The sequence below is a fragment of the Oncorhynchus nerka genome, linkage group LG11, assembly GCF_034236695.1.
Source record: "Oncorhynchus nerka isolate Pitt River linkage group LG11, Oner_Uvic_2.0, whole genome shotgun sequence".
Lineage (NCBI taxonomy): Eukaryota > Metazoa > Chordata > Actinopteri > Salmoniformes > Salmonidae > Oncorhynchus > Oncorhynchus nerka.
Genome location: NC_088406.1, coordinates 72,217,079 through 72,228,394, shown reverse-complemented (window position 1 = coordinate 72,228,394; position 11,316 = coordinate 72,217,079). Strand labels below are relative to the sequence as shown.

Here is an 11,316-nt window from a genome sequence, read left to right as displayed (position 1 = left end):
TCCCCGCAGAAATGTTCCAACATCTAGCAGCAGGTAGCCTAGTGGTTAGAGCATTGGGCCAGTAACTGAAAGGTTGCTGAATTGAATCCCCAAGCTGACAATTATGTGACCAATTAAATTAAATTTGGTCTGATTTGAGTAGGCCTATGGTGGTTTAAGGATACTCACTTTGTCTCATTCTGCATTTTGATACAAGTATGTGCCACGACATTGAAGACACCAGTTGCACTGCAGCCAGAGATGCCTTCAAAATAAATGTTCTTATATGATAAATACATTATGATTCATATTTCTAAACATCTTAGCATCAATGGGCCTATGTAATTAAAATAACTTGTTTTCAATAAGTAACATATTTCCCTTTTATTCATTGTTGGCATGGTGAACCCATTGATACACTTTTATTTATTAAGGCCATGCAGGAAATTAAGCCATTGTATCTTACAGAGGTAAAATTATACATCAGCTTGAGTTTACATTGAAGGCCTCACAAATTCAATTAAACATTTCTGATAATACACTTCAATTTATTTGTATGAATGTCTAACAGATGTTCTGCTTTGCCATCACCTAAAATAACCTACTCCCACTTTTTATTGTCGTAGATACCAACGTCACAGCGACGCATGGCTGAACGTCGCTAAACTTTACGCATGGGAGCGCCATTTTTTTCCCGGCGTTCTGTCCCAGTTGAGAACACGTTGTTTGAAACGCCGTAGTAAAACGACACTTTAAAACCAAAAGTATCATACCTGGAGGACAGAAACACACGAAGAGTGTTTCTGGGTGAGTTGGATTGATATATAAATTATATTAATGACAAACTTGTCAAATAACATTTTAATGGGCTGCTTGTCCAGCTGGCTAGCTAACAGAGCTAGCACCAACGTCAGCACTTGTTCGTTAGCGAATTAACGTTAGCTTGCTAGCTAGTGTATCATAGCCGCCTCTTTCACATGACAGCTGTTCGTTAATTTGATAGTTTATAACTGCCAGTTAAATGACCACGTGTTTAATTATAGGTCACTGATACTAGTAAGCTGGCTAACTAGTTTGTATAGCCAACAGTGTCGCCTTCCAGCTGATTTGGATGAAGTGACCGTTAGTTTACCCTAGCTAGCTATGTTACCCTACGTGTTAGTTGGCAAACTTGCTAATGTAGCTAGCTAAACTGTCAGTGGCATCAACACTGCTCAGCTAGTCTCCGTCTCTTTGCTGATAGCTATCATTTCATATTTCAGTGTTACTCGTTATCTAGTTGTACCTAGTTGTACCTACTAAGTTATAACGTTATCCATCTTGCTTTCTTCTCTCCATTGCCTCCCCCAGATTTGGGGCACACACTTAATGTGTTGTGAAATCTGTTGTGAATGTATTGTAATGTTTTTAAAATTGTATAACTGCTTTAATTTTGCTGGACCCCAGGAAGAGTAGCTACTGCCTTGGCAGCAGCTAATGGAAATTCATAATAAATAGTAATTTACAGGCCATTTGTATTCATTCATCCAAACTGTTATCAATCTGACTCACTGTCTCTGCAGACGCTACAGGCCTAACCCTTGTCTGATCTAAACTCTCATATCTCTGTAGCACAGTACTCTGGGGAGGGATTCTGCTCCGCTAAGAATTGACAAGAGGCAGGCAGAATGTCGGAGAAAAACACCAGAATCGCCATTGTGAACCATGACAAATGCAAGCCAAAGAAATGCCGGCAAGAGTGCAAGAAGAGCTGCCCTGTGGTTCGGATGGGTACGACTTGTGTTGCATCCTTTCCTACTGTGCTGAACCTCGTACTTGATAATCTGGGCCTATTATAAAATTCTCTGACACATACACTAACTAATTCCTCCAGGTCTTGAGGCCGTAGCCTAAATGATAATGCCTCAAGTTATGTACAGTTGAAATGGTCCATGTTGACTTTTTTCAAGACTCAATTGTCATTCATCTTTAATCTTTTTGTCTTGCAGGCAAACTGTGCATAGAAGTCACAGCTCAGAGCAAAATTGTGTGGATTTCCGAATCGCTCTGTATAGGTTGTGGCATCTGTATCAAGGTAAAATCATAACAAAATGACTGACCCTCTGTTGATAGAAAAGTTTTTTCTTTATGCATTGTCCTTCAGTCCTGATTACACGGCACTTAGCACTGACTTCTTTTTTTATTCCAGAAATGTCCATTTGGGGCCTTGTCTATTGTCAACTTGCCAAGCAACCTCGAGAAAGAGACAACTCACAGATACTGTGCCAACTCCTTCAAGTTGCATAGGTGGGTTACTTTTCAAGGTAAAGAGAGCTGTGTTTGTCTCATAGACCTGTAGGCCTAATCTCAATGAATGTTTGTTTCTCTCTTGAATCCATGGACTGTACTTGTGCAATATTCCATTCCAGATTACCCATTCCCAGACCTGGAGAGGTTCTGGGACTTGTGGGCACCAACGGAATCGGGAAATCCACGGCACTGAAAATTCTGGCTGGAAAACAGAAGCCTAACTTGGGGAAGTACGATGTAAGTGTGTAACTATTTGTTTTATGACACAGCCTTGTAGAGAATGTAGCCAGATGTCTAATACATTATTATCTGGCTTTACAATGTTTAAAGGGTCACTTAAGTCCCTCTGCATAATTATAATGTCCGCAGAATGTCTTTAGTGTCAGCTGAATGACCTTACAATGTCAGCTAAATTACAGAAATGCAACTAGTTACTTAAACACTGTGCTGTGTTACCATCACTCTATTCCTAGTTTCAAAAGCTCAATTCTCTCCCGTTCCTCTACCAGGCTCCACCAGACTGGCAGGAGATCCTGACCTACTTCCGTGGCTCTGAGCTCCAGAACTACTTTACCAAGATCCTGGAGGATGACCTGAAAGCCATCGTCAAGCCCCAGTACGTCGACCAGATCCCCAAGACTGTCAAGGTCAGTCAAGCCTGTGGGTGTGGGTTCAGGCCTGTAGAAATTAATGCGGGGATAGAATTGGTACGTTCCAGATACACAGATCTGTACAGAATTGTTGTCTGACGGGCTAACAGTAGTGCTGTGTTCTGCCACTAGGGGACTGTGGGCTCCATTCTGAGCAGGAAAGACGACTCCAAGACTGAGACCATCGTCTGTGAGCAGCTCGGTACGTTTAGATTGGTTTCTCACCTTGTCTATAATTTGTGTGTAATCCTAACTCTTTCCATTTATGTTTTAAAAAATGTTCCATTTGACTAGAGGTCAACCGATTATGACTTTTCAATGCCAATACCAATTATTGGAGGACCAAAAAAAGCCCATCCAAATTATTTTTTTATATATATATATTTGTAATAATTACAATTACAACAATACTGAATAAACACTATTTTAACTTAATATAATAGATCAATAAAATTAATTTAGCCTCAAATAAATAATGAAACATGTTCAATTTGGTTTAAATAATGCAAAAACAAAGTGTTGGCGAAGAAAGTAAAAGTGCAATATGTGCCATGTAAAAAAAAGTTAACGTTCAAGTTCCTTTTAACATGAGTCTTCAATATTCCAAGATAAGAGGTTGTAGTTATTATAGGACTATTTCTCTATACCATTTGTATTTCATATACCTTTGACTATTGGATGTTCTAATAGGTACTTTAGTATTGCCAGACTAATCTTGGGAGTTGATAGGCTTGAAGTCATAAACAGCACAATGCTTGAAGAGCTGCTGGCAAATGCAGGAAAGTGCTGTTTGAATGAATGCTTACAAGCCTGCTGCTGCCTACCACCGCTCAGTCAGACTGCTCTATCAAATCATAGACTTAATTATTATATAATAACACACAGAAATACGAGCCTTAGGCTATAAATATAGTCAAATCCGAAACTATCATTTCAAAAACAAAACGTTTATTCTTTTAGTGAAATACGGAACCGTTATGTATTTTATCTAACGGGTGGCATCCCTAAGTCTAAATATTGCTGTTACGTTACACAACCTTCAAAGTTATGTCATAATTATGGTTAGGTACACATTGGTGCAACGACAGTGCTTTTTTCCGCGAATGCGCTTGTTAAGTCACCCATTTGGCGAAGTAGGCTGTAATTTATCATTGAATCAACAGGCACCGCATCGATTATATGCAACGCAGGACATGCTAGATAAACCAGTAATATCATCAACCTTGTGTAGTTAACTAGTGATTATGTTAAGATTGATTGTTTTTTTTACAAGCTAAGTTTAATGCTAGCTAGCACCTTACCGTGGCTCCTTGCTGCACTCACATAACAGGTAGTCGGCCTGCCACGCAGTCTCCTCATGGAGTGCAATGTAATCGGCCGTAATCTGTGTCCAAAAATGCAGATTACCGATTGTTATGAAAACTTGAAATCGGCCCTAATTAATCGGCCATTCCGATTAATCGGTCGACCTCTACTTTTGACCCACTTCTACAGTCAAGTTGTCCGGTAAAATATACAATTTGGCCAGCAGATTATTTCATCTCTCTACTGTCTCAGATCTGACTCATCTCAGGGAGAGGAATGTGGAGGACCTATCAGGAGGAGAGCTGCAGCGCTTTGCCATCGCTGTGGTCTGCATCCAGAGAGCAGACATGTAAGTCAACAGCACCAGCTTCAGCGGAAGCCGTCCAAGACTATGTTGTGGTTCTTAACACGGCTCTCTTTATGTGGTTCCTTCCAGCTTCATGTTTGACGAGCCGTCCAGTTACCTGGATGTTAAGCAACGTCTAAGAGCTGCCGTCACCATCCGCTCCCTCATCTCCCCAGACAGGTCTGTTACATTATACATGATGCTCTCACTAGAGAGCTGAGTCCTGTTCAAAAGGGCATACAGTAGCAAAGCGTTTTGCAACGGAAAAAGAAAAACCATAGTTTCTCATTGGACAAATGCAGGTAGTACTGCCCTGGCAGTTTTTTCTGCTTTTATTCCTAGTAAACACCAACCTGGTTGTTCCTCCCTATTTCACTTGGTTTACTTTTGGTTTTATGCCTACTTGAACATTATCCACTGTTCTTCCATCAGCTTTTTCTTGTCTTGTAGACTCTTGACTCTTATTTTGTCCGCTCTCCCAGATACATCATAGTGGTGGAACACGACCTGAGTGTGCTGGACTACCTGTCTGACTTCATCTGCTGTCTGTACGGAGTGCCCAGCGCCTATGGAGTAGTCACTATGCCCTTTGGAGTTAGAGAAGGTAGGACCCTAAATACTTCATATTACACCATAAACACCACGCGGTCTGTAAGGAGTGTCCAGCGCCTATGGAGTAGTCACTATGCCCTTTGGAGTTAGGGAAGGCGAAACTACCTCTACCACCCTCTTACTTCATTCACAATGACGCCCTGGCTATTGGTATGTGTACTTTATTATTATTATTTGCATTGATATCAATGGATAAAGTATATCCTCAGTACATGGCAGGCTACAGTCTAGTCTGTGAAGACAAATGAAGATCTGTCTCAACTTGATCTCCGCTACAGTAAACCCTCACTCTGACCCCACTAGGGACTAACTCTAATGGGTCTGCTGCAGAGCCAACTGGTACAGACATTTCAAAGCCTTAAGGCCGTAGCCTAGCGCAGCACCCCATAGACCACCCCTCTGTCACTTACCCTCCAAATGGGAACACAGCTTTTCACAATCTGTCAGTGGAGCATATCACCACAACCAATGGATATCTTCCCAATGCACACCTGTCCTGTTCACTTGACCTCTTCACATCTAACCCCAGGCCACCTCCACTCCTTTCTCCAGGCATCAACATCTTCCTGGACGGCTATGTGCCCACGGAGAATCTGCGCTTCAGGGAGATATCGCTGGTGTTCAAGGTAATGTGATACAATTAAGCCTGAGGATATGTGGCATATGGCCAATATACCACGGCAAATGGCTGTTCTTATGCACGACGCAACGCAGTGCCACAAACCCCAGAGGTGCCTAGTTGCTATTATAAACTGGTTACCAACGTAGTTAGAGTAATAAAAAGTACGTTTTTTTGTCTTACCTGTGGTATGTGGTCTTTCAGCCAATCAGCATTCAGGGCTCGAACCGTCCAGTTAATAATAATGTAGTAATACAACACTAGGTGGCGGAGACGGCCAACGAGGAGGAGATCAAGAGGATGTGCCACTACCAGTACCCCCACATGAAGAAGAACATGGGAGACTTTGCCCTGGAGATCCTGGAAGGAGAGTTCACTGACTCTGAGATCATGGTCATGCTGGGAGAGAACGGTGAGGAGGCAGGGGAGGAGTGTGTGTGTCTTTATCAACCAAGTTCCATATAATGACTTATTTCTAAATCCTCTCTTTCAGGGACGGGAAAAACCACGTTCATCAGAATGCTGGCTGGCCGCCTGAAACCAGATGAAGGGGGTAAATAACATTTGACAAATTTGAGTTCTTCTTCACATTGTCTAATTGCTGGAACCATGTACTCTAATATACACTGAGTGTACAAAACATTAGGAAACCTGCTCTTTCCATGACAAAGAATCCAGGTGAAAGCTATGATCCCTTATTGATGTCACTTGTTAAATTCACTTCAATCAGTGTAGATGAAGGGGAGGAGACAGGTTAAATAAGGATTTTTAAGCCTTAAAGACAATTGAGACATGAATTGTGTGTGTGTGCCTTTCAGAGGGTGAATGGGCAAGACAAAATATTGAAGTGGGACTGTTTTGATGGCTAAAGGGGGTGGTGCAACACAATATTAGGTAGGTGTTCTTATTGTTTTGTACACTCTCTGTCCATTTTTCCTAAACATTTTCTATTACTTCCAAAGGGGAAGTGCCTATCCTGAACGTCAGCTACAAACCCCAAAAGATAAGCCCCAAATTCAAAGTAGGTACCAACCAGTCACTGCCTTGACAACTACACACCTCTAACACAGACACCTGCCCCTCATCTCATGAGGACTTCCTCATGTCCTCTGTCTGTAGGGTAGTGTGTCCCTCAGCCCCTGACTAACTTCCTCATGTCCTCTGTCTGTAGGGTAGTGTGCCCCTCAGCCCCTGCCTAACTTCCTCATGTCCTCTGTCTGTAGGGTAGTGTGCCCCTCAGCCCCTGCCTAACTTCCTCATGTCCTCTGTCTGTAGGGTAGTGTGCCCCTCAGCCCCTGCCTAACTTCCTCATGTCCTCTGTCTGTAGGGTAGTGTGCCCTCAGCCCCTGTCCTCTGTCTGTAGGGTTCCCCCTCATGTCCTCTGTCTGTAGGGTAGTGTGCCCCTCAGCCCCTGACTAACTTCCTCATGTCCTCTGTCTGTAGGGTAGTGTGCCCCTCAGCCCCTGACTAACTTCCTCATGTCCTCTGTCTGTAGGGTAGTGTGCCCCTCAGCCCCTGACTAACTTCCTCATGTCCTCTGTCTGTAGGGTAGTGTGCGGGCTCTGCTCCATGAGAAGATCCGAGACGCCTACACTCACCCCCAGTTTGTGACTGACGTCATGAAGCCTATGCAGATTGAGAGCATCATCGACCAGGACGTAAGTTGTGCTTTCTGGGTTGTGTTCAGTTCTCATTGAATGTTTTGCAACGATGCACAACTACTTCCTTAACTTGTCCATTAAGAACAGAATAAAACAGGTCTAATGCAAATCACTTTCCTACTTCAATGACGGCCTAGGAACAACTGCCTTGTACAGGGGCAGAACGACAGATTTGTACCTTGTCAGCTTGGGGATTTGAACTTGCAACCTTTCGTTTACTAGTCCAGCGCTCTAACCACTAGGCTACCCTGCCGCCCCATACATACCATACACACTGGACCAGAGAATGAAAGCAAGCATTTCTTATTGGACATGTCTAGGTACTCCCTGTTTCAGTCCATTTTCCTCCGTTTGGTGTCTAATGAACACCCCCCTGCTTGTCTCTGTAGGTCCAGAACCTGTCTGGAGGAGAGTTGCAGAGGGTGGCCATGGCCCTGTGTCTGGGGAAACCAGCTGATGTCTACCTGATAGACGAGCCCTCCGCCTACCTGGACTCTGAGCAGCGTCTCGTGTGTGCCAAGGTCATCAAAAGGTAAACACACACTCTGATCCTAGATCTGTGGTTACGGTGGGGTGAACTTCTACCTCCAGCAAAGCGATCCACCTCGTGCTGTACATTGCTCACAGCAGTACCATTCACAAACCTTGAATATGTTGTTTGACAGGAAATACAGAAACCCTACAACCTCCCAAACCTTAATGGACGCCATTGATTTTGATACATTCATTGTTTGTAGATTCATCCTCCACGCCAAGAAGACTGCGTTTGTGGTGGAGCACGACTTCATCATGGCCACCTACTTGGCTGACCGCGTCATTGTGTTTGACGGTATTCCCTCGCGAAGCACCGCTGCCAACACGTACGTTAACCCTCCCCATCCATTTGGCATGAGTCTCATCCACTGATTTACCCAGCAGCATGACGTCTGCTGTTCTTATCTGTGGTGGCTATTAATATTGGATGTTCTTATCTGTGGTGGCTATTAATATCTGATGTTCTTATCTGTGGTGGCTATTAATGTCTGATGTTCTTATCTGTGGTGGCTATTAATATTGGATGTTCTGTGGTGGCTTATCTGATGGTGGCTATTAATGTCTGATGTTCTTATCTGTGGTGGCTATTAATATCTGATTCTTATCTCTGGTGGCTATTAATGTCTGATGTTCTTATCTGTGGTGGCTATTAATATCTGATGTTCTTATCTGTGGTGGCTATTAATATCTGATGTTCTTATCTGTGGTGGCTATTAATATCTGATGTTCTTATCTGTGGTGGCTATTAATGTCTGATGTTCTTATCTGTGGTGGCTATTAATATCTGATGTTCTTATCTGTGGTGGCTATTAATGTCTGATGTTCTTATCTGTGGTGGCTATTAATATCTGATGTTCTTATCTGTGGTGGCTATTGTTTTCTTCCTCTAACTTGATGGAACTCGTAGCTCTTTCAAACTGCTTATTGGTTCATTTGTAAGCAAACTGTCAAATCCAGACTGAAATTGATGTTCCAGTCTGACAAAGTGGTATTTTCATGACAGATGTTTAGCTCTTAAGCAACTGTGTAACACGGGCCCGTCATCTTTTGACCTCTCAGGCCACAGACCTTACTCGCAGGGATGAACAAGTTCCTATCACAGCTGGAGATAACGTTCAGGAGAGACCCCAACAACTTCCGACCGAGGATCAACAAGATGAATTCCATAAAGGTACAGGGTAGAGGTCGACCGATTAATCGGAATGGTCGATTTAATTAGGGCTGATTTCAAGTACATAACAATCGGTAATTTTGGACGCCGATTTAAAAAAAAGTTTTTTTTTTACACCTTTATTTAATCTTTATTTAACTAGACAAGTCAGTTAAGAACAAATTCTTATTTTCAATGACGGCCTAGGACCGGTGGGTTAACTGCCTTGTTCAGTGGCAGAACGACAGATTTTTACCTTGTCAGCTCAGGGATTCATTCTTGCAACCTTACGGTTAACTAGTCCAACGCTCTAACCACCTGCCTCGCGAGGAGCCTGCCTGTTACGTGAATGCAGTAAGAAGCCAAAGTAAGTTGCAAGCTAGCATTAAACTTAATCATTCATAATCAATATTACTAGTTTATCTAGTGTGTCCTGCGTTGCATATAATCGATGCAGTGCGCATTTGCGAAAAAGGACTGTCGTTGCTCCGTGTACCTAACCATAAACACCAATGCCTTTCTTAAAATCAATACACAGAAGTATATATTTTTAAACCTGCATATTTAGCTAAAAGAAATCCAGGTTAGCATGCTATATTAACCAGGTGAAATTGTCACTTCTCTAGCATTCATTGCACGCAGAGTCAGAGTATATGCAACAGTTTGGACCGCCTGGCTCGTTGCGAATTAATTTGCCATAATTTTACGTAATTATGACATAACATTGAAGTTAGTGCAATGTAACAGGGATATTTAGACTGCTTCGAGGGTGGCTGTTGTGTTCCTGGTTTGAGCCCAGGTAGGAGCGAGGAGAGGTATGGAAGCTATACTGTTACACTGGCAATACTAAAGTGACTATAAAAACATCCAAAGGTATATGAAATACAAATGGTATAGAGAGAGTCCTATAATTCCTACAACATAAAACTTCTTACCTGGGAATATTGAAGACTCGTGTTAAAAGGAACCACCAGCTTTCATATGTTCTCATGTTCTGAGCAAGGAACTTAAATGTTTGCTTTCTTACATGGCACATATTGCACTTTTACTTTCAACACTTTGTTTTTGCATTATTTAAATCAAATTGAACATGTTTCATTATTTATTTGAGGATAAATTGATTTTATTGATGTATTATATTAAGTTAAAGTAAGTGTTCATTCAGTATTGTTGTAATTGTCATTACAAATACATTTTCAAATCCGTCCGATTTAATCGCTTGGTTACAATTGGCTTTTTTTGTCCTCCAATAATTGGTATCAGTGTTGAAAAATCATAATCGGTCGACCTCTAGTATAGGGAAATATTGAGTGTTTAAAACCTACATTTTTATTTACATCCCTTTTGTGCTTTTAGTAAACATATTGACTTTCAGTCATTATCACGCACCTGTTGTATATCTAGGATTGTGGCTCCTCTTTAACCCAATCTATATGTTGTATATCTAGGATTGTGAACAGAAGAAGAGTGGGAACTACTTTTTCCTGGACGACTAAAGGACCAAACCCTCCCGCCATCAGAGACCTCCATATCCATCCTCCTCAGGCCCTGACACCTGTATGGCTGTTCCAGTACCCACACTAGCATTCCAAGTGATGTTAGTGTGGGTATTTGGAACGTAGCCCTACCCTACTGGCCCCCCCTTTGGCTGATGGCTTAGAGACCCAACCTGGGTGGACCACCAGAGTCATACGTATGCGTGCACACACAGGGTGTGTTTGTTTTGCATTGCCTGGTGCACTGGGGTTTACATATTAGACCATTGGTCCTAAAGTGAAATCTTCAACCACCCGTGTGCACAGGGCTATGCAAAACAAACTCGCCCACACACACACCTACCTTTGGGAGCCAAAGGAGTGTTTTATCAAAGAGTCATCCAATTCGTGTCATTTTAAAATGGTATCTTATGAATAAACACCATTTCCTGAGTATGGTGGTGTTTTTTGAAAGTGAAATTGTGGGTTTTGTCCACAAGAGGGCAGCAGACTACTGCGGTTCGTTGGTTCTCCATCAAAAATGCACATCTATTTACTGGAATTAAAGGCAATATACCTTCATATTCTGCAGTTCAACAATTAAGTGTCTCTATACAGTTGTCAATGTGTTATAGTTAAAGACAATTGTTTTTCCACAATTCAATTTGTCCTCCAGACAAGGTATCAAGCTTATAG

General features: G+C 42.2%; 1 protein-coding gene across 2 annotated transcripts; it reads left to right on the top strand.

Annotated features, from left to right (window-relative positions):
- Nucleotides 1–661: 661 nt before the first annotated feature.
- On the top strand, nt 662–11,074 carry LOC115145582 (ATP-binding cassette sub-family E member 1). 2 transcript variants are annotated; one of them, XM_029687072.2, is made up of 19 exons: nt 662–786; nt 1,596–1,749; nt 1,968–2,053; nt 2,168–2,265; nt 2,388–2,505; nt 2,778–2,915; nt 3,051–3,120; nt 4,476–4,572; nt 4,660–4,749; nt 5,052–5,173; nt 5,734–5,807; nt 6,065–6,212; nt 6,294–6,353; nt 6,763–6,821; nt 7,348–7,458; nt 7,851–7,993; nt 8,199–8,321; nt 9,055–9,166; nt 10,594–11,074. In XM_029687072.2, the coding sequence occupies exons 2-19, from the start codon at nt 1,647–1,649 to the stop codon at nt 10,639–10,641; spliced, it is 1,800 nt and encodes a 599-aa protein (XP_029542932.2). In that variant the 5' UTR covers nt 662–786; nt 1,596–1,646; the 3' UTR covers nt 10,642–11,074. The 2 variants fall into 2 exon arrangements, with proteins under 2 accessions (XP_029542932.2, XP_064880982.1); XM_065024910.1 differs by having other exon boundaries at nt 1,591–1,749.
- Nucleotides 11,075–11,316: the final 242 nt, after the last annotated feature.

Coding starts and splice junctions, on each gene's coding strand:
- LOC115145582 (XM_029687072.2), top strand. CDS start 1,647: ATGTCGGAGAAAAACACCAGAATCGCCATTGTGAACCATGACAAATGC. Junction 6,822..7,347: donor AGATAAGCCCCAAATTCAAA/GTAGGTACCAAC, acceptor CTCTGTCTGTAG/GGTAGTGTGCGGGCTCTGCT. Junction 7,459..7,850: donor AGAGCATCATCGACCAGGAC/GTAAGTTGTGCT, acceptor TTGTCTCTGTAG/GTCCAGAACCTGTCTGGAGG.